The sequence below is a fragment of the Triticum aestivum genome, chromosome 1B, assembly GCF_018294505.1.
Source record: "Triticum aestivum cultivar Chinese Spring chromosome 1B, IWGSC CS RefSeq v2.1, whole genome shotgun sequence".
NCBI lineage: Eukaryota > Viridiplantae > Streptophyta > Magnoliopsida > Poales > Poaceae > Triticum > Triticum aestivum.
Window position 1 is genome coordinate 537,820,027 of NC_057795.1, and position 20,572 is coordinate 537,840,598.

A 20,572-nucleotide genomic window follows, 5' to 3' on the forward strand; every position below is an offset into this window, starting at 1 on the left:
TCGGCCTCCTCCAGTCACCGGCAGCGGAGGGGATGGAGGGGAGTGGATGGCGGCCAGTTGCCGGAGAGAAGCCGTGCGGGATTAGCCCAGGATCGGATTGCTTTTTTTCTTTTCTTCACAAGGACCCGATCGCTTTTTTCAAAAAAATATAGGGACCCGATCGCTTTTCTTTTGAAAATTACAGGGACTCAATTGCTTTTTATAAATACTTGGGCCCCACCCGTCATAACCTGTGAATGGTCAATCTAACGGTCAACCTAACGGTGTTAATTTTTATGCCACATGGACCTGACAGGTGGGCCACAACTGTCAAAGAACGGTTTACAATTTAAACACTCGGTGATTTGGGTTTTTTGAAACAGCCGACCACACGTTTGGTAGTTTTTTGAAAAAAAATAAAATCTGGTAGTTTTTTGGAACCCTAACCCGTAAACTAGTAGTTTTATGCTATTTACTCCTTCAGTCATGTATGGTTGGTGCTTATGTGCCTTATAATTTGATCTTTATTCTATATAAATGAGACACGTATTATCATGAAAAAAAAGATGAGCTATTTTTTAAGCCTTTGTTTTAAGTTTTAAGTCTTTATTAACCATCGGCTGATGAAAAGTTCTCGGTGCAAAAGCCCTTTCTGCGTACTTTTTCTTCGGTCTAACCAAAGACGGCAACGCAACGCAACGTAACGACCGTCAGCGCGTGTGCGGATAAACCCCGTCCCCTCCCCGCACAAGACGACCGACCGAGGCAAAGCAAAAACCCGCTTAAACCCAAACCGGTAAGTAACTCCCTTGGGCACCTTCCGAGCCCCGACCACCGGACGGAGCCTCAGCCACGTGGAACCCGGGCCCGCCCGTCATGCACGTACCCCTCGCGGCCCGAGGTGGATAAACGCGTCCCAATCCTCCTTTCGTCGCCTCCTCCAATTTGGCTAGTCCACCTGCCATCCTCGCCTCTCCCCCTCCTCCCCTCCTCGTAAAAGGAGGCGCCGAGAAGAAAAATCAACGGAATCTTTCGAGCTCCGCCCCGCCCCGCGGACGCTTCCCCAAGCCCCAAGCCACCGCCGCCGCCGCCGGAAGGACCAGGCTGCTCGCGGGAGGCGGCTTCGTGAAGCTAGAGGCCCTCCGGCGATGTACCCGGTGGGGACGGCCCCGCGGCCGGGTTCGCGGCTGCCGGCGGCGTCGCGGGTCGACAAGGCCACCAGCCACCTGCTGCAGGGCCCCGACTGGGCCGTCAACCTCGAAATCTGCGACACCCTCAACGCCGACCGATGGTGACTACTACTGATCGCCGCCTCCCCTTCTCCCCCCGCCCGCCTCCTGCTATGGCTGTTCCGCTTTTGGTGCTTGCCGTGCCGCTGAGTGGGGAGAATTATGGTGGTGGGGGATTTGGGATTCGTCCCGCGCGCGGGGCTTGTTGCTTCGTCGTCGTTGTCGTTGCTTCTGTGGCGGCGGGGCGGGGTTTTTGGTTTCGGGGGCCGTTGACCCGATTGATTCGGGCGGGTTTTGGTCAAAATTGCAATCTATTTGGGAATTCTTACTACCTAGCAAATTGAGTCGAGGTGGCTTGAGTTGATTGGTAGCAAGGGGCCTCTAGCCCTGTTATTGGTAGTTTTCTGTAATGCTTTGCTGTGAAAACTCTAGATTTGTTTTTCTGGTCAGTTTCAGTTTGTTAGAAGTAATTCAGATACTATTATACTTATCTGCCACTGTAAGATTGTCAACTTAAGAAAGCAATAAGTATAAAGTTATTTCTCCCACCAAGACAACTTCATGGGGCTATTTTTATTGTTGACACTGGTTATAAAAATCTTTGCAGCTCTTGGAGACAATGATGAAGAACTGTGGTGAATATGTTCATTCTGAAGTTGCTGAGCTGCATGTTTTACAGGAAATGGTCAAAATTGTTCAGAAGAAGGTATACCCTCCTTTGATCCTTCGGAGTCTCCTTTATTCTCATGGTGCTTAAATTAGCAAAGAGAAGTAAAAACAAATTTTGAAATAATAGTTAGATTATCTATTATCTTATTTCCAGATATTTCTCAGTGTTAACACAATTTGGCTGCATCCATTTTTGTATGCTTGTTTACTTGATTATCCAAAAAAATATTTAGTGACAGATAATTTTGTCATGTCATTTAGAACTTTATGAATGGATGTTATGAATTCTCATGTCAGACATACTTGGTAAAATCCAAAATACTATGGATTTAAATTCTTTTTATACTAGATAAGAACCCTTTTGGCCAATCCCTATTGTTTTGTGACTCAAACTCGGTGTTTGAGCTGAACCATCACTCTTCTTCAGGTGAACATGCTAACTGTTATTGGGTAACGTGGTAACAGTCATATCTGCAATTTATCCATAATGGATCATATAATTGGCATTGACATTTTTGTGGTTATATTCCTTATTGTGATTTCTGTCTCACTTGTTGTCTTCTGTTTCTTTGTACTAATGGAAAACAATCAAACACAATGCTAAGTCTTTTGGAACGTTTCTTTTCTGAATATCCAGCATGATATGCAAGTGAAGGATAAGATATTGATACTTCTGGACTCATGGCAAGAAGCATTTGGTGGACCTGGGGGCAAATATCCACAATATTACTGGTCATACATTGAACTAAAGGTATGGCTGCAATTTTCCCGCCAGTGTAAAACCTCACACTTCTCAACGCAACCAGTCCAGTATATATGGAGCCAAGAACATGCCCTGAAAGAGAAGTTTAAAGTATAAGTAGTTTGGCCTTAGATAATGTCCACGTCTTACTATTTTGGGGGCACGCTACTGGACTTTAATAATATCAGTTAACGCAACATCTTTTACAGAGGTCAGGAGTAATGTTCCCTCGTCGTCCTATGGATGCCCCTCCAATATTTACTCCTCCTGTGACGCATCAATCTCAGGCCTATGGTTCACCTGCATATCCCACTGGAAGTCTAAATGACAGAATGGCATCTGATGTTGAAACACTGAGGTTGCATTTCTTCTCTAGTACTCCGTATTCAACTCCTTGAGCTTTTTTTGCCCAAGCTATCTGTTCTATTGCTCCATTTAATGGTTATAACTTGTTATCTCTTTTTTGCTCCAGTTCAGGGGATCTGGATAATATTAGAGATGCAACAGAATTACTGAGTGATATGGTGAATGCTTTGAATCCTGCTGATCGCATGGTAAACCGAATATTTAAAAGAAAATTGCATGGTTAGTTTTGGTGAAGTTCATGAAATAACCTATTCAATTGTTGGTGATGCCAGGCTGTTAAAGATGAAATTGTTACTGAGCTTGTCAGCCAAAGTCGTTCAAATCAACAAAAGCTCATGGGGTTTGTCAGTTCAACAGGGTAAGCTCATCTCTCCCACAGACGTACAAAGAATATTTCCCTTATCTTAGTGTACCGTGGTGTTCGCATCAAGTGAATTTGAAGTTTAGCATGACGGCATACATTTTTTTTTCAGTTCTGTGCCGTCTAAATGACAGTTCAGTTCAGGCCACACTGCCACAGAATGTAATGTGTGACTTATTATGGTTTCTGTTGTTTAGGAATGAGGAGCTCCTGAAACAAGGCCTAGAAATAAATGATCGCTTACAAAGTGTACTTGCAAAACACGATGCCATCGCTTCTGGTTCTCCTTTACCAGTTGAAACGCCAAGGAGAGATGAGATACCCAGAGAGGATCCAACACCACAGCCATCTGCACAACCGGTTGTTGCACAAAATGAGACCCCCGTTGAAGAGGATGAAGAGGATGAGTTTGCTCAGCTAGCAAAAAGGTAATTGAAAATAGCTTTTGATTTGATGCACAATCTACTTATTCCTGAACCACAACTAATTATTTATGATACGTTCTGTATCTGTAGAAAGAACAAATCTGTGATAAGTAGCGACGAGGCATCATCGAGTGTTGGTGATCATGCCCTTATACCTATTGACGATGCAACTTCTGAAGCCTCATCTTCTGTTGCGAGCAATGCCCTAGTTCCTGTTGAGTCAGCTTCTGTCAGTGGTACTAGGACAAAAGAGCAGGATATGATTGACCTTCTAAGCCTCACCTTGTACAGTCCTCCTGAAGCATCTACAGATTCTTCAACTCAGAGCCAAAATGACAGTCAGCAGACCGCCATGTCAAATGGGTCACAATTACCGCCGAACTATCAGCCTGCAGCGTCAAATGGACAACATTACCCTTCCAACCACCAGGCATATCCAATAAATCAGGGTTACACTCCATACAACAATTACGTCGCACCCTGGGCCCAAAGTGAACAGAGTGCACAGACTGGAGCATATCCAGTTCAGCCTCCACAATATACATCAACCTATCCGGCACAGCCACAATATACATCAACCTATCCGGCACCGCCTTGGGCCATGCCTACAAGTGCCAACTCTGTAAATCCTTTTCAGCCTGCCACATACCAAACGCCGAATCCTCCTGTTGCTTCTGTTGCCTCGACACCTTACCCGGCTCCTTCAACACCTTATGCTTCTCCACTGATGCAACATGTGCCATCCCCAACTCTCAACCCCAGTCCTATGCAACAGCAGAGCTCTTCTGTTTCTCATGCAAACAACGCCCTTGCCATTGTTCCAGATGCTCGAATGAATGGAAACCAAAGACCAAAAGAAGCACCAGCGACCGCAGCCAAACCCTACTACATGCCAGACAATCTGTTTGGTGATCTGATCGATGTGAAGAGTTTCGGCGCAGCAGGCAAGACAAGCAGATCGACAAATGTGCCTGGTCCAAAGGGTGGTGGTCAACCTATGATCGGTGGAAAGAAATAGGTCTCGCGAGTTCAAGTTAGCTACTCAGTGTCATTTGGTTTGTACATTTGCTGTATATGTGTTCGGGTCATATTGGTGATATTGTTTAATTTTAGTTGTCGGTCGGCATATGTGCATTCTTAAGAGATGGTAGAGCATAATTGCTGTAAATGATTTGCTTCAACCATCTGTCTCTGGTAGACCTTCCGCACAAAGGAGGAAAAGGCAAGGGGAGAGGTGCCCCCCTGCCTTTCATCGCTGATTTGTTTCATCATTCAGACGTGTGAAACTAGAATGTTTGCTATCTACTCCCTCTGTAAAGAAATACAAGAGCGTTTAGATCACTAGAGTAGTAATCTAAACTCTAGTGATCTAAACGCTCTTATATTTCTTTACGGAGAGAGGCACGCCATTCGGCTCGTGCAGGTGCTCTGCGGTTGCGTGTTCTAAACCCAGTTGATTGGGATGTGCACTAATATTTCTCTCTGTCTCCTTTCCTAATGTGCGTCCTGTCTTGCCCTCCTGGGCTGTACTAACCTTTCTACCTTTTCAATACATTGAGACGCAAGCCTATTGTCTTTGTGTTTTCCCTTAGAAAAAGATTCTGTACATATACATCACACAGATATGTTCAGGAAAAAAAACCTTTGGATCTATGGCATGTTTACCTTTGCTCAGTCCAGATCAAGCAAGCCTTTTTTTTTCAAATTACCCCGCTGATTGATGCCAACCTAGCAGATTAAGGTAGAATTGATGAGCACAGATGTTATTGAGAGATCAATACAGGATTTGAGTTCACAAGTGTACCTGGCACGTGGCACATGATTCAGCTGACCAAAGACTGCTCTTTTATGTCCAGCAAATCATCAACATAATCATTTCAATCAGCAATCCAGTATACTCCCTCCGTCCGGAATTACTTGTCGCATAAATGGATGAAAATGGATGTACTAGAATTAAAATACATCTAGATATATCATTTCAACGACAAGTATTTCCAGACAAAGGGAGTATTAAAGTTGATGCAAATCAATGAGCAGCTCCCTTGAATACATGAATGGACAATGGAACATCACCAATAGTCACCACATGAGCATGTTCCCTTGTCAAAATGATGAAAACGATTGATGTCTCTCACAATAATTTCTTGTTTGACTATTTTGGAGATCACCTTGAATATGGCATGGCAATCCAAGCAGGAGCGCAAATTCTTCATTATCCGAATTGGATGCCCGGGAGGTGTCATCACAAGCCCGTATGCTAAAGCCAATCTCTCGCTATGCACCCACAGCATGCGAGCCTTTTGTTCCTCATCTACGTCATGCAACACTACGTTAGTATCAGGAACATAACCTGCCCTGGTGGCTTTCAGGTTTAGCCATTCTAGCATAGCATGTATCACTCGCATATCTGGATGGTCTTCCAACCCTACTGAAAAGGCATGAATTTCACCCTTCATCTCGACCCAACTAAGACCAGTCTCCTTCCTTACGCCTATGTTCCTCATTGATTTCCTCAAAAGAGCAACTTCATCTAAATTCCCAGCTGCAGAATACATGTTTGATAGCAAGACATAAGTTGTTTCATCCTGTGGTTCAATCTCAAGCACCTTCTCTGCAGAAAATCTCCCCAGATCCACATTTTTATGCACTATACAGGAGCTAAGCAATGCACGCCAAACCATAGCAGACGGTGCTGAAGGGATATCTCCAATAAATTTTAGAGCATCATGCAGACGGCCAGCACGTCCTAGAAGCCTAACAATGCAGGTGTAATGCTCCATGGATGGTTTGATGCCATGATCAAGCTTCATGGAGTCAAACAGAGAGAGTCCTTGGCTCACTAAACCCGTGCTACCGTAGACAGACAGGAGAGCAACAAAAGTGATATCGTTGGCTTCAATACCGCTCTTGTTCATCCTGTCAAAAAGTTCTCGGGCATGTGCAGCATGTCCATGAACAGCATATCCTGAGATTATGGAATTCCACGAAATTATATCGTGTTCTTTCTGAGTTTCAAATATCTTGCGAGCATCCCTGATGCATCCACACTTAGCATATGAGTCAATAAGTGAATTACTTACAATGGTGTCACTGTTGAATGTGGATTTCTCAACCAAACAGTGAACCTGGCCAACATGATTGATGGATGCTGTGCTCGCGCAAGCCCGGAGCACGCTTGAGTATGTAACTTGAGTTGAAGGCGCCCTAGCAGCACGCATCTCACGGAATACACTCAAAGCATCTTCTCCAAAACCAGACTGGCTGTAACCAACAATAATTGTGTTCCAGCTCACCTCGTTGGCATCCCGCAATGATGAGAAGATCTTGAGTGAGCTTTCCATGTCGCTGCACTTGGCATAGAGATCCATCAGTGCATTTCCAACAAATAACTCAGACTCGTGACCAATCTTCATAGCATTGCTATGAATTTGCTTGCCTAGGTCCAAGAGTGGTATATTAGCACAAGCTTGCAGAACACTTGATAGACTAAATTCATTAGGCAACACAGAAGACTGCATCATTTTGATGAACAGCTCGAAGGCCTGCTCGTTCTGATTGCTCTGTGCGTACAGGGATATCATAAAACTCCAAAGTACCACATCATCATGGGGAACCATGTCGAAAGCCAAGCGGGCATCCTCAATATTCCCACATTTGGCATACATATCAAGCAGCGCACCACAAACGCGAGGCTCGGCATCATAAAGTGTTTTTACTGAACAGGCATGGATACCCTTGCCTAGCGCAACTGACGACAAGCACACGGCAGCCCTGAGCACACTGGTCAGAGCAAATGGGTTGATCTTAGAAGCCGCCACCCTCATCTCCCGGAAAACCTGAAGCGCGTTCTCCGGGCAGTTATTCTCAGAATAGCAAGAAACCATAGCAGTCCAAGCCACAGCATCCTTACCCACGATCCCGTCAAACAGGCGCCTTGCATCGCCGACAGCCGCGCACATGGAGTAGGCATCGACCAGCGCAGACCCGACAAAGGCGTTCCGGTCATGGCCCAGCTTGCACGCGCAAGCGTGCACGGCCCAGGCGAGCCCCAGAGCGTCCATGGCGACGACGAGCTTGAGCAGCGAGGTGAGCACGAACTGGTTCACCTCGTGCCCCTCCAGCCGCAGCCTCCGGAACAGCGCCGCCGCGGCCTCCAACTCCCCGCGCAGCGCGTGGGCCTGGAGGAGCGTGACGAAAGACACCGTGTTCCGCTCCGGCAGCCCGTCGAACACCCTGCGCGCGCCGGCGAAGGGCCCGAGCTTGGCGTACAGGTTGATCAGGACGTTGGCGCAGAAGAGGTCCAGGCCGGCGCCCCGCAGGACGTGGCCGTGCACGGCGCGGCCGCCGCGGGCGTCGCCGCGCGCGACGCAGCCCTGCAGGAGCCTGGCGCACGCGTGCGAGTCGACCCCGGGCCCGGGTTCGGGGAGGGCGAGCGAGGTGAGCTCGTCGTCCAGCCACTGCAGCGCCGCGCTGGCCGCGAGGCCGCGGCGGGGCGGGAGCGCGCGGTGTGGGATGGCCGGGAGGAGGCGGCGGCTCGCTCGCCGGATCATCGGCCGTGGCGGGACTGCGAATTCGTCGATCGATCCCCCAAGTAAAATAAAAAAGTATGTATACCCAGTTTTGTCCCGGTTATTACAGGCCAAATGCCACTCCACTCCACCCGCCTGACCGCCCGAGCGAGCTCCGTTCCGTCCTCCTCTGTTTCATTTGCATCGAGCGCAGAGGAGACGCAGCTAATGGCGAACTAGGGTTTCGGCCCCTCGACCAACAGATCGGGCCGGCGATCGACGGACGGGCTTAACCAGGTCAGGCTCTCAACCGCCTCCTCCTTGATTCCTGGGCAAAATGGTGGATTTTTTTTTCTCCTTCCGGAAATGGCTTCCTTTTCTTCTTGATTCCGTAGCACAACCACCAGGTCGGAGCGGCGGCGGTTGCAAGAGGAGAGGAGAGGAGGAGCGCTCGCGGGAGCTGTACCATGTCCATGTGGAGGCAGCATTACCACCGCGGCCACACGGGACATGACAAGGAGCACTTCTTTGCCGTGGCTTCGGGTGATTTCACCCGCAGTATGGTCAGTTAACTTGGCCCTTCCTCCCATCAATCCACTTCTTTTGATTGATATTAATTTGATAGTACACTGCTGGTCTACTATCATTAGTGCTATTTCTAATTTGATTGACATTAATTTGGTAACTAGGACTCCTACTTTAGTACACTTCTGGTCCACTACCATCATTGTGCTATTTCTAAATTATAATAAGATGCCTCATGTCACTTAAGCGCATTTGTTGTCCATAATCTGTGTGTTCCAAATATACGAGTTTTTGTTTCGTTTGTTTGCCATGTCCCTTTTGTATTTCCTGAAAATAGCACGGAGCTTTAATTGTCAGAGACAGTGAACCTTGTAACTCTTAAGTCTGTCTTCCTTGTTCTTGAATAGTGCATACCGTGGGAGGTTGGAAACCATTTGGGGAGCATGATCTCTGAGACCATCAAACTAGAAGCTCCTAATGGCATATTCTGTATTGGAGTGTGTAGAAAGCCGGGTGAACTAGTTCTTCAGTCTGGCTGGGATAAGTTTGTCGCAATGCATCACGTAGAAGAAAATTATTCTTTTTGGTTTGTGTACCGTGGGAACTCTACCTTTAAGGTTCATATATTCAATCCCAACGGTCGTGAGAAGGCTAGTTCCTGTTCTCAACCACCTTCTCAGAGCTTTGGAGGTGTTCCACCTGGCGCTATTTGCGATCATCATGTGCTGAATGGTAAGATTAATTTAGTATTCTAAAGTCTAATACTACTTGTACTGTGCTTTTGTGGTCATTGTAACAATGTGCTTGATGTGCAGAACAACTACTGTCTGATCCTGGACATGTTCAGACCTCCACTGACTCTGGCTATAGCACATTACCTGGCTGCCATCTAACCAAAGCACAAGATGAGAAAGTACGTGAAATAGCTTGTACCATGAGATCTCAAGTTCCCCTTTATGTGGCAGTCATGAACAAAAGCAATGTCAACTTGAAGGACTGCTCTGTTGTAAGTTGGATCTTTTCCCTAACAATTTCTTGGTTATGTTATTGACCCCATTCCTACTGTTCAAGACTCCATCGTTGTAATAATGTCTTTTTATTTGGGTTACTGCAGAACTTACCGTTAAAGCTTGTGGAACATTTCAAAGAGGACACATCTAAAGCTACTATTCAACTAGAAGCCCCTAATGACAATATATACGGTGTTGAAGCTTGCAAGCACGGTGATGACCAAATAGTCCTCCAATATGGGTGGAGTAATCTTGTAGATGCTAATCGCATACAAGAGAATGACTTGCTTATTTTTATAACCAAGGGTAAAAAACGCCTTGAAGTTCGTATTCTTGGCACAAGTGTTCATCAGAGAACCTCTTCATGCTTTAATACGGGAAATATTTCTAGCACTCAAGAAATTTGTGAAGATTCACTTGAAATAACCGATCCAACCCCTCATACAGACTACTATGTGAGTAGTTCTGATGATGATCACATTGTGGAAGAAGGCACTAGAAAATCATGCTACTATGTGAGTAGTTCAGATGATGATCACATTGTGGAAGAAGGCTACTATGTGAGTAGTTCTGATGATGATCACATTGTGGAAGAAGGCACTAGAAAATCATGCTACTATGTGAGTAGTTCTGATGATGATCACATCGTGGAAGAAGGCACTAGAAAATCATGCTACTATGTGAGTTGTTCTGATGCTCATGATATTGTGGAAGAAGGCACTAGAAAATCATGTAGGCGGCAGAAGCAGGCACCTAGTCACTGTGCAAAAGCTCAAAAGGTGGCTTCAACATCCTCCCCATCTGCTGCTAAATCAGGTTATAACGCTATATTTATGTGTGTGTTTTTCCTTTTATCAACTTCCAAATTGCTTCTGGTTATGTTATGCTTATCTTATGAGGGTTGTGCAAGCTTTTCAGGATATGAAGCTCACACGCTGAATGAGCGAGCATCTGTGGAGTTTGGGGTCGATTTGGAACCTCATAGCTCCACCAGCAATCTCAAGGGGCCTTCCCAGCATCCCTACATTTTATCTGAAAAAGGGACACCTCTAACTAATGTGGAGAAGAAGAAAGTTGAGGAGAAAGTTCAAGCGATTCAATCTGAACTTCCTATCTTTGTGGCACTAATGACCAAAAGCCGGATTAATACCCATCATTTGGTGAGTTCAAATACATACTCTTTGACCTATTGTTTGTAGATAGATTGCGTTGATTTGTTAACTAAATGATCTTGAGACCTACTTGTGCAATCACTACATTACAAAGCCCTGTGCATGACCAATTTCTCATCTAAAAATGCATCAAAATTCATGTATTAATACATAAACACCGACTGTACTGTACGTGTGAATCATTCATTCCACTGAAGTAGTAGACATTGATCTGAAATTTTGATTTCTCATGCAACACTGCTGATCAGGACGTCTGCAAGGAATACGGTTCAAGATACATTCCACACATAAGCAGAAGAATGCGTCTCGTGCTTCAGTCGGAAGGAAGCACGACGGAGCAGCCAGCCAAAGTGGTAATAAATCAGAATGGTATGAGGTGGATTCGTAGTGGCTGGAAGAAATTCGTCGCCGACAATGATGTGCAGGAGGGGGATATCGCTCTCTTTGAACGGGCAAAGAGCACGAAAAAGCTCAGGATGACCGTGTATTTCGTCCGCAAGTCAGACATAGAGGTGTAGCTCAAGCCCTAGTATGTACTGGTAGCTAGTAATACATTGTCTGTATGGTTCTAACCGTGGTACCCTGCCATGACAAGGAGTGAACTTGTATCTAATTTGGGATAGGTTGGAGTCTAATCTGCCTCTAGTTAGTACTGTCTGATGCTCATATATTATTTGTGATTAGGAGGATGGCTCGAGGTAAACTGCACACACCATTATGTTACGTGCATGCTGTGTTCAGCTGGGATTGGATTACAGCGCTCGTTCGTGAACTAACTGTTTGGTTGGACTGCGTGATGCTTGTGTCTCCTCGGAGATGATATTTTTATTTATTTTTTGCTTTGCCTTGATGAGTTTTCAGCACTTGTGCGACTTGCCCAATCTTGTAAGATGTAGAATTTCAGTTGCCAACAGGGAGGGATGCTTTGTCTGAATCCTTGCTTGCCCAACAGATTCCTTGTCTGAAAACTGATCGAGAAGGCTTGCATGCGCATACCTGAACCAAGAAGGACATGGGGTATGCTGGTATGGCTGAGATAATTGATGATGATTGAATCCAAAGAAAACAAGAAACGGTTTATCCGTGCCTTCATTATATTCACTCACTGTTTTCTATTTCTTTTTTCATACCGTAACAACAAACACAGCACTATACCCTAAAAAAAACACAACACTATGCATGCATCATAGTAGTACATACACCCTATCCAGATGGCGATCCAGGTGCGCGCCCATGAGCAAACGTTCGCAAACAAAACAAAACATTCTAAATCACTAGTTAAGGGATACCCTTGCAAAGGTTACTCTCACCTTCTCAGGCGTGCCTCTTGTTACATCCTGAGAGTTTTTTTATTTCGTAGATTCGTTTATTTAAAACATTTTCTTTCTTAAACTGTGCATTCAAATCTCGAATCATTTTCACCCTTGGATTTCTTCCATCGAGATCTTTAAAACTAGATCCCATTTTAATAGATTTTGTTGAACTTTTTTTTTCATGAAAAACAGGAAAATCGGAAGAAAAAAGGCATATTTTTAAAATTTTCGAGAGGCACAACAATGCTTCTCGCGGAAGCAAGCCGTGCCACCTAACTAGGATGCTCCTGAAGGTGCTTCAGACAAGAGGTACTGATGTTGTATCTAATAGAGTTCATTCTCTGTTCCCATGTCTTAAATACCTATTAACCGAATCTTGCATTATACTAATTGTTTGGCATAAAAAACGATGTCCGGAAGCATGTCTTAGCTCTTAGTGCCTTCGTACATCTTTATGTCAAATGCCATGGCGGTTGGTGCAGTCCAAGTATTTTGTTCGACTACTGTTTTGTGGTGTGAGAGCTCTCATTTTAAAAGACACTAACAGTGTTTGGAATCTACTCCCTCCGTTCCTAAAAAAGTGATATTGTTCATCTCCACCACAGTAGAGGCGAGTTTTGAAACAAGATCCTCCCCTACGTAGCACAACGTTGTAATGATCATCCCAGAACCTAGTAAAACTGGAAACACTAGTAATAACTTTCTGGACAGTGATGTTTTAGAAAGGAAGACTTTGTTCATAAATTTGAGATCCAAAATGCCTACCCCCTTGGTCTTTTGGGACACACACTTTTGTCCCAAGCAACCAAGTGGTATTTCTTCTTAGTGGGATGGGATCCCCACTCCAGGAAAACCTAGACATGTCTTTGATCATCCTGCCTTTATAACAACTTGAAAAATCTAGTAATGTAAATATAAAGTTCTTTCTATGCCTCAATAAAAACCACCACAATTGTGCAAATGTCATCAAACACCCACCAAAATGCATGTTTTCTGGTGTTTTTTTTGTGAAGCATTGAAAACTTCGACTCAATTGTGGTGTTTTTTTTGCTATTTACTCTCCTGAAAAGGCCTAGATATGGTTGTAATTTAACTACAGTAATGTTCCATATCCAGTTGATTATCAAACATTTTTGCTTACGATATTAATGGTCAATTCAAAATTTTCCAATCACCTGGAGTTCTGACAAGTAAATGTGGCAATGCTTTGTTTTCTGGATAGCAGGAAGAATGCAGGATACATGTATCATAAAAGCTGCCATAACACATCTGAATATCTTATTACGAAGAACTTATTGGTCACATAGAGCTCCTACTCAGTACATCATACTAATGTTCAGGAGGCGCAGATCGCATGTGCGCATCATGGGTTTGCAAGACAGAACACGAGACAACGAGGTGCTGTTTCGCAGATCATCTCTTATTTATCGATGAGAGCAGTGCCTCTTCACAGCTTCGAAAGCGCGATGTCCATCACCTCGATCATGAAGTCTGCGACGCAAAGTTACAGTTATGTATCAGAAGCCAAGATAACATCTATCTATGCTATGAATGTGAATACTAGCAGCAGATCCTACCGGAGTCCTCCTTGGAGAAGCACAACGGAGGCGTCACCCTGAACACATTGCCGAAGAAACCGCCCTTCCCCACCAGCACGCCCATATCTGTCCAGACAAGAACACACTCGGATATCAGGTCCAAAGCTCTGCTACTTCAGTTTTATAATTGCGAAAGTACAGAGACGCGACAGAGCTCGTCAGTTCGTGTAATCAATCACCTTTCATGTGGTTCATGACCTGCGCGATCTCAGCTTTCGCCGGAGTTTTCTTCTGGCGATCGGTCACCAGCTCGACCCCGAGAAGGAGGCCTTTCCCCCTAACGTCGCCGATAACTGCAAGAAGCCGAATGTAAGTAACAGAAGTATCCTCGAGGTATATGTGTTTGCGATGTGATTTTTTCTATCCGGTACTCACTGTCATGCTTCTCTTTCAGAGCGTTAAGTTTCTCCTTCAGGTAGGAGCCAACAACGAACGCATTCTCCTGCAGCTTCTCCTTCTCCAGTACCTTGAGAACAGCGTGGCCGGCAGCTGTGCTGACAGGGTTACCACCGAAGGTGTTGAAGTAGCTCCTGCGGGTTAACACCTTAGCAATCTCAGGTGTGGTAACGACCGCTCCTATCGGTATTCCGTTCCCTATGCCCTGAGGAAGAATGACAGGAAACATGTCAGCCTATAGTTTGATACAGTGTACACTGATGAAGCTGAACCTAATGACATAGTATAATGGAATGCATGGACTCTTTAAGTATGAAAACTTTGGAGAAACCATCAGAACTCACCTTTGCCATAGTGACTATATCAGGGATGACGCCCTGCCCTTCGAATCCCCAGAAGTGGCTTCCAGTGCGCGCAACCCCCGCCTGAACTTCGTCGGCGATGCAGAGGCCACCAGCTTTCCTTACCATATCGTAGGCCGCAGGCAGGTATCCTGGTGCTAATTCCACTATTCCACCAACTCCCTGCAGAGAGGAACATTCCAATTGTTTCGTTAGGAAATCTCACTTTTGAGCATGGTGATAGTAGGACAATGTGTTGGTATTAGCATACCTGTATGGCTTCTGAAATGAAACCTGCAACTCTTCCTGTAGTCCCATAGTCAATGGTTTCCTGAATATCTCTGGCATATTTCTCTCCGTCTGACCCGAAAGCGCCTCTATATGGGTCTGGATTAAGAGCATGGTGCACTCCGGTCTGGACACATTGCAAATGAGTAAATGTCACTAATAAGCCATGAAATAAAACAAGGCATCTTTCAATATACTCCCTCCGTTCGAAATTACTTGTCTCGGAAATGGATGTACCTAGAACTAAAATACAACTAGATACATCCATTTCTGCGACAAGTAATTCCGAACGGAGGGAGTAGTATTTTAATTTCCTTACCTGGACAACATTAAATTTCCAGTTGGATTGAGCAGTGGCACCCATTGTTGCAGCTGCATTCCCATGGTATCCATTCCTAAGTGAAATAATGTCATGGGAACCAGTGTAAAGCCGAGCGATCATCAGTGCAAGCTCATTTGCCTCCGTGCCAGAATTTGTGAAGAAAACAACCTGCAGAGAACAAGAGGAGCTTCACATGAGGCTCAATGAAACAAACAAAATAATCTATGTGTATCAGACATACCCTACATTTTAAGCCATAATAAAATTCCAAAGTACTTTCAGGCACTGAGATGCGTAATGTTTTACTAGGCTGACAGTACCTTCAGATCACCGGGCATTTTGGCCGCCAGAGCCTCAGCAAAGTCCGCAATTGCATGGTTCAGATACAGAACTGTGGAGTGCTGTATCTTCTTTGCCTGGTTGACTATGGCTTCGATCACATCAGGATGGCAGTGCCCGCAACAAACGGTCGCAATGCCACCGAAAGCGTCCAGGTAGCGGCGGCCATCCTCATCGAACAGGTACTGCATCTTTCCATCGACTATGTTCAACTGCAATAGTTGTTGAGTGAAAAAAGAATCAATTTTCAGTGCTGAAATCGCAACTTGTCTTGCATGATGCTAGCTTTTCACACTTAATCACCAAGCTACACTCTTTGTCCTGGTCAGACCAGTACATTGAATCCAACAGAAAGTACCGAGAGAGGTATATTGAAGTAACAACAGCTAACTTTTTGTCCTATTGCCCTCTGTTCTCACGAAAGCTTTTTTTCAAGAGTTCAAGGGGATCTGAAAGAGCTAACTGACGGAAGAGTTACCTCTTCCATTTTCTCTCTTTGTGTCGTGCAAATTGGATATATCTTCACAGAAAAATATGTTTTACACGTGCTATATGTGTTGCTCTGAGTACAGCATGTGAGCTCCAAGGTTGGTGGGTGAGCCGTGAGCATGGTAGGTACACAACTTTTGACACTATCTGCAGAAACCCCACCTTGACAGTATTTTATAACTTTGGCAATACATGTGCAGTTGGAAACCAGTAAGTTGTCCGTGATCACTCTCTTTATGAAACACTGGTGCTCCAGCCACAGATGTAAGATCTCATCACAGACTTGCACAGGAGTTCGTTGTGCGAAGCTGCCAGTGATAAGATACAACCACAACGTTTTTGTGCTTGACTCATCTGGTCCCAATAAAGCATAGCTACACTAGTACAGATGTACTCTAGATCCAATGGAGTGCAGAACTCTGTTGCTACTACTAACAATATTAGCTCTATGATTCCCTTTTTTTGATAATCTTAGCTCCGTGATTTCCAGATCCCACCAGTCACCACAATTCGGGCAAGGACTACCAAAAAAAGACCATCTTTTCTCACCACAAAACTACTAAAATCGACCAGAACAAGCAGATTTGTACAAATCGTTTGCCTGATTATGACAACCTCGCTCATCATTTTAACTCAGACATGTCACCTGTACTGTTCGTGTTCGGCGATTTTTAGAGTGGGGAATTTAAACCACGAAATCAGGTACTATCTGATCTATAACAATTTCCCTCGAGTAGGATAGAAATGGAGATGGAAATCGAGCTTCGTTTCTCTTTTCCTTTTTTCAAGCAATCCGGTGGTTCGTTCCCAAGAAAATGGAGGGTGGCGAGGGCGAGGGAGGGGGCACGTACAGGGCGGTCGTAGAAGTGGAAGAGCGAGGGGCTGAGGAACTGGGCCCGCTTCTGGGCGATCTCCGCCACCCGCGGCCCGTCGTACGGCGGCGGCGTGTACGCGAACGGCGGCATCTTGGGGGCGCCGGCGCCATTCTCCGGCGCGGCGGCGACCGCGGCCGCGGAGAGGCTGGAATGCGCCCGGCCGGGGGCGAGGGCGGCCTGGAGGAGCCTCCGGGAGGAGGCGAGGCGCTGCATGTCCGGCTCTGGTTCTCTCTCTCTCTGCCTCACGACCGGTGCCTGTCTGTGGACTGGTTAATGGTGGCGATGGCCGTCGTCGCTCCGGCTATAAATAGACGGACGGGCCGGAGATTGATGGTGGGGGGTGTAAAATGACGAGCACGCCCTTTCCTAAAAATATTTCACAGGAATATCGTCTGTGTATCACTGAATGACATGCACGGAGAACAACATGCCTCAACAGAGAGCAACAATCTTTTTTGCTATTAAATCACAATTACCTCCTTCCTCAATTGCAAATGTCTCCTTTATGTTCTCTCCTAAAAACAGTGCTTTACTGAATCGTAGACACACCATCGTATCTTCACTGCCCATGTTAGTTGTTTTACAGAGAATATTCTCCTTCCTAAATTACAAATTTACCACCTTCTCAAATCTTGTTTTTGCAGGGAATTACTGCCCTGCTTGTTTGGGCTTTTGTTTATGCTTTTGCAGCTTTTTCACTTTGGCCAAAAAGCCATAAAATCTTCTAAATAGGTGCTTTTAGAGCTTTTCTGACTTTTGAAGCTAAATATTGTTATTATTGATTCATCAAAAGCCATAAAAGCCCTAAAAGAAGCTTTTTATGGCTTTTTGGTCAAAGTAGAAAAGTTGTAAAAGTAGAAGCAAAAGCCTAAACAAACAGAGCCTAAGAGCTTTATCCAACCATCATAAGCACCCACACGATTAGCCATTAGGATAGCCATGAGGAAACATGAGGGGAGTCCACCAAGCAACTCGCAACTCTAATGTGCATGCATGTTTTGCACAAGGATGGGTCGAGAAGTTGGCGTTTCTTGATACATGTTGAATACAAAAGGACAAAAAATAGTAAAATTGGCGCTATCACATAGTGTGAAATCAAGCGCGAGTCCCATAAGTGATAGTATAATATTTTTTATTTTCCCTTGCAACACACTGGTGTTTAGCTAGTATATTCGATACGATGCAACAAAAAAACTAGTATATTGGATAGGCCACAGAACAAACAACATGTTGTCACTGTGAAATCTCGGTCATATATCCCAATGATTTTAGTGGCTGAATCTACCACACATGAGTTGAATTGTATCGAGCTATGAAAATCACTGAAAAATAACTTATTTCTCAAATTTACTTAGATACTTAGGACATTCAAAACATTTTTTTTAGATGAGGACATTACGAACTTGATAATAAAATTTGTATTTAAAAATTCCATCCGTTCTAATTTGCATGGCGTTCACGCATTTCAGTGTTTTAACTTTAAGCATCAATTTGACAAATAAAAACATAGATATGTGCCACCAATTATATCATGAATTCACACTCAAATAAAGTTTCCAATATTATAAGAAATGTCAAGTTCGCTCCTTGAAATAAAATGAAAACAAGAGTAGGGCCAATTTGTAAGTAAATCATGAAAAGCAAGGACGCCACCAAAATAAGTTCAGATGGGGCATTCCATATGTCTTTTGTTTTGTATAGGTGTTGCGTTGGCGGACTGATCTCACATTAGATGGTGCCGGCGCTCTATGTGCATGACAATTGGCTCTCGCATCTTTTTAAATATTTCCATGGTGTTCTTGTTTTCACTGTTCACTATGCGGATACCGGAGATGTTGCAGAAGGCAGTATTGTGTATCATGTTGATACATTAATTTTGGTAAAAAGTATTCAATATTTGCATTAGAAAACCATACAAAATTTCCGTTTTCCTTCTTCTGTAACAAAGTACGGAGTAGAAGAAACGAGCATCGTGTCAGTAGTCATTTTCTTTTCCTGCGAGATGATCACCTCGTGGCTCATGAGTCAGTGCTTGGCTCGTAGTTCATTTCACCTACCATCACTTGCAGCTAGAGTCCCAGCCCTCAATAATAAACGCAAGAGACAAAAGGAGCGTGACATACTGACAGGCCGTAGAAGGCGTCAAGATGAACGGACGGTGCTGCTTGCTTGAACCGGTACCAAGAGAAGTTGGTCGCCTTGCTGCCGTACGTACGTGTCACAAAGTCAAGTTGCGCACGCCAAGTCGGCCCGGTCGATCCATCCATGATCAAGCGAAGAGCTCACTCCGATGGTTAGGAGGACGGTTGTATCTCAGTTCATTAAGCATCAAATCTGATTTTTATGAGATTCATAAAAACGAAATATTCTTCTCATGAAGGGGTGACATCTTCATTGATGGCGAGACGTGATTTTGTCAATCTCAAGACCAGCCAACTCGAAGGCATGACGTGTGTATGTGGGTTCATAGAGATTAATGTATGCGTACGCTTGTAAGCGTCCGCGTTGTAACTGTGTTTCTTGAAAACTCACTGCCCTTGCTTGGCACCGTGAGTGAGACGCATTTCTACGTGCTCATTAGAAGAACAAAGTTATTAGTATATAACTTGCTTAAATTAAGAGTCAGCGTCGTCATCATTGCCATTAGTTTGTTTTGCTTTCAGCGTGGCTTAGTTCGTTCAAGTGGATCGTCGTTTCCAGAAACATCGACCAATTGGTTGCTTATCATATATCATATCATATCATATCATATCACGGAGATGGAGCTATCGATCTATCGGAGTCGACACCTTGTTGCGTGCGGGCGGGGCGAGTTAAGCCTGACGGAGACGCACGTACGAACGGGATGCGTGCTGCCATGTGGACTGTGCCCGTGGTGGTTGGCGCTAGCTTCTAAAAGAGGCGTCGAGGCATACGCTTCAATAATCACGAAAGAAAAGAGAGGTATGCAGTTCAATAATCATCTGACATGATCCCAACTTGAACGCCGGACACGCCACTTCACTCCTAAACGCGTCGATATTTTTTGCCGTGAATTTCTTGGGCATGCGGATGTCGACACGCGATCGTCAACAAACACAACTTCTCTTCGATCGATCGGTGCTCGTCTCCTAGGAGGTAGCTAGACCAGTTTGGCCTCTCGCCTACTCCTCGGATATATGTTGAGATAAGGTTTTTTCTTGCTTTTGCTCTCGATAGGTGCCTCCAACTCTTGTTCGGTTATCAGCTAGCGCTTGGTTTGGTTTGGCCAAGGTGGGGTGGGCGAGCTGATCGATCGGCATGGCCAGGTGGTGCCGCGTCACTCTCCTCACCCAATCCACATGCTGTGCTTGCTTGTCATGGTAGCCAGCCAGCTAGCGGAACAACCATGATTGGCATCCAACGTAAGAGTTGCTTGTCATGCTAGTAATAAGTGTGAGTATTATATGCATGCGGGTCCAGCAAACCAGGCAGAAACTCCGGGCCACTAGCCCATCGTGCCAAGTGTCCATCCATCTTCATGCCAGTTAGAGCCGTGTGAGATGAAGGTCTCATGCGCGACTTTGCTCAAATTAATCTCCTGTTGCACCGAATGAGGATTACGCGCTTGTGTTTGTTTTTCATGAAACTTCGTTGGCCAGAGAGC

General features: G+C 45.0%; 4 protein-coding genes across 6 annotated transcripts; 2 read left to right on the forward strand and 2 right to left on the reverse strand.

Moving 5' to 3' along the window:
- Nucleotides 1-917: 917 nt before the first annotated feature.
- On the forward strand, nucleotides 918-5,042 carry LOC123136928 (TOM1-like protein 6). Its single transcript, XM_044556444.1, has 8 exons — nucleotides 918-1,270; nucleotides 1,816-1,914; nucleotides 2,515-2,628; nucleotides 2,829-2,977; nucleotides 3,092-3,173; nucleotides 3,258-3,343; nucleotides 3,544-3,774; nucleotides 3,862-5,042. The coding sequence occupies exons 1-8, from the start codon at nucleotides 1,268-1,270 to the stop codon at nucleotides 4,787-4,789; spliced, it is 1,692 nt and encodes a 563-aa protein (XP_044412379.1). The 5' UTR covers nucleotides 918-1,267; the 3' UTR covers nucleotides 4,790-5,042.
- Nucleotides 5,043-5,341: 299 nt separating this feature from the next.
- LOC123136909 (putative pentatricopeptide repeat-containing protein At5g13230, mitochondrial) lies at nucleotides 5,342-8,380 on the reverse strand. Its single transcript, XM_044556418.1, has 2 exons — nucleotides 5,576-8,380; nucleotides 5,342-5,499 (listed from the first exon to the last, which is right to left on the reverse strand). The coding sequence occupies exon 1, from the start codon at nucleotides 8,319-8,321 to the stop codon at nucleotides 5,841-5,843; it is 2,481 nt and encodes an 826-aa protein (XP_044412353.1). The 5' UTR covers nucleotides 8,322-8,380; the 3' UTR covers nucleotides 5,342-5,499; nucleotides 5,576-5,840.
- Nucleotides 8,381-8,420: 40 nt separating this feature from the next.
- LOC123136916 (B3 domain-containing protein LOC_Os12g40080) lies at nucleotides 8,421-11,778 on the forward strand. Of its 3 annotated transcripts, none has more exons than XM_044556434.1 (7): nucleotides 8,421-8,576; nucleotides 8,687-8,842; nucleotides 9,212-9,536; nucleotides 9,620-9,810; nucleotides 9,919-10,630; nucleotides 10,733-10,974; nucleotides 11,235-11,778. In XM_044556434.1, the coding sequence occupies exons 2-7, from the start codon at nucleotides 8,747-8,749 to the stop codon at nucleotides 11,502-11,504; spliced, it is 1,836 nt and encodes a 611-aa protein (XP_044412369.1). In that variant the 5' UTR covers nucleotides 8,421-8,576; nucleotides 8,687-8,746; the 3' UTR covers nucleotides 11,505-11,778. The 3 variants fall into 3 exon arrangements, with proteins under 3 accessions (XP_044412369.1, XP_044412363.1, XP_044412357.1); XM_044556428.1 differs by having other exon boundaries at nucleotides 8,435-8,576; nucleotides 8,675-8,842; XM_044556422.1 differs by having other exon boundaries at nucleotides 8,447-8,842.
- A 1,765-nt stretch (nucleotides 11,779-13,543) lies between these two features.
- Nucleotides 13,544-17,237, reverse strand: LOC123136936 (alanine--glyoxylate aminotransferase 2 homolog 3, mitochondrial). The gene is made up of 9 exons (XM_044556456.1): nucleotides 16,924-17,237; nucleotides 15,565-15,795; nucleotides 15,242-15,412; nucleotides 14,906-15,049; nucleotides 14,638-14,817; nucleotides 14,273-14,498; nucleotides 14,077-14,190; nucleotides 13,877-13,963; nucleotides 13,544-13,790 (listed from the first exon to the last, which is right to left on the reverse strand). The coding sequence occupies exons 1-9, from the start codon at nucleotides 17,158-17,160 to the stop codon at nucleotides 13,747-13,749; spliced, it is 1,434 nt and encodes a 477-aa protein (XP_044412391.1). The 5' UTR covers nucleotides 17,161-17,237; the 3' UTR covers nucleotides 13,544-13,746.
- Nucleotides 17,238-20,572: the final 3,335 nt, after the last annotated feature.

What these genes read in the sequence shown, in the direction of transcription:
- LOC123136928 (XM_044556444.1), top strand. An exon ending in TCAAAATTGTTCAGAAGAAG is followed by an intron (nt 1,915 to 2,514) that starts GTATACCCTCCT and finishes CTGAATATCCAG; the next exon opens with CATGATATGCAAGTGAAGGA. An exon ending in GGTCATACATTGAACTAAAG is followed by an intron (nt 2,629 to 2,828) that starts GTATGGCTGCAA and finishes CATCTTTTACAG; the next exon opens with AGGTCAGGAGTAATGTTCCC.
- LOC123136909 (XM_044556418.1), bottom strand. Translation starts at nt 8,321, where the DNA reads ATGATCCGGCGAGCGAGCCGCCGCCTCCTCCCGGCCATCCCACACCGC.
- LOC123136916 (XM_044556434.1), top strand. Translation starts at nt 8,747, where the DNA reads ATGTCCATGTGGAGGCAGCATTACCACCGCGGCCACACGGGACATGAC. An exon ending in GTGATTTCACCCGCAGTATG is followed by an intron (nt 8,843 to 9,211) that starts GTCAGTTAACTT and finishes GTTCTTGAATAG; the next exon opens with TGCATACCGTGGGAGGTTGG. An exon ending in CCCATCTGCTGCTAAATCAG is followed by an intron (nt 10,631 to 10,732) that starts GTTATAACGCTA and finishes CAAGCTTTTCAG; the next exon opens with GATATGAAGCTCACACGCTG.
- LOC123136936 (XM_044556456.1), bottom strand. Translation starts at nt 17,160, where the DNA reads ATGCAGCGCCTCGCCTCCTCCCGGAGGCTCCTCCAGGCCGCCCTCGCC. An exon ending in TCATTTCAGAAGCCATACAG is followed by an intron (nt 14,818 to 14,905) that starts GTATGCTAATAC and finishes TCCTCTCTGCAG; the next exon opens with GGAGTTGGTGGAATAGTGGA. An exon ending in ATATAGTCACTATGGCAAAG is followed by an intron (nt 14,499 to 14,637) that starts GTGAGTTCTGAT and finishes ATTCTTCCTCAG; the next exon opens with GGCATAGGGAACGGAATACC.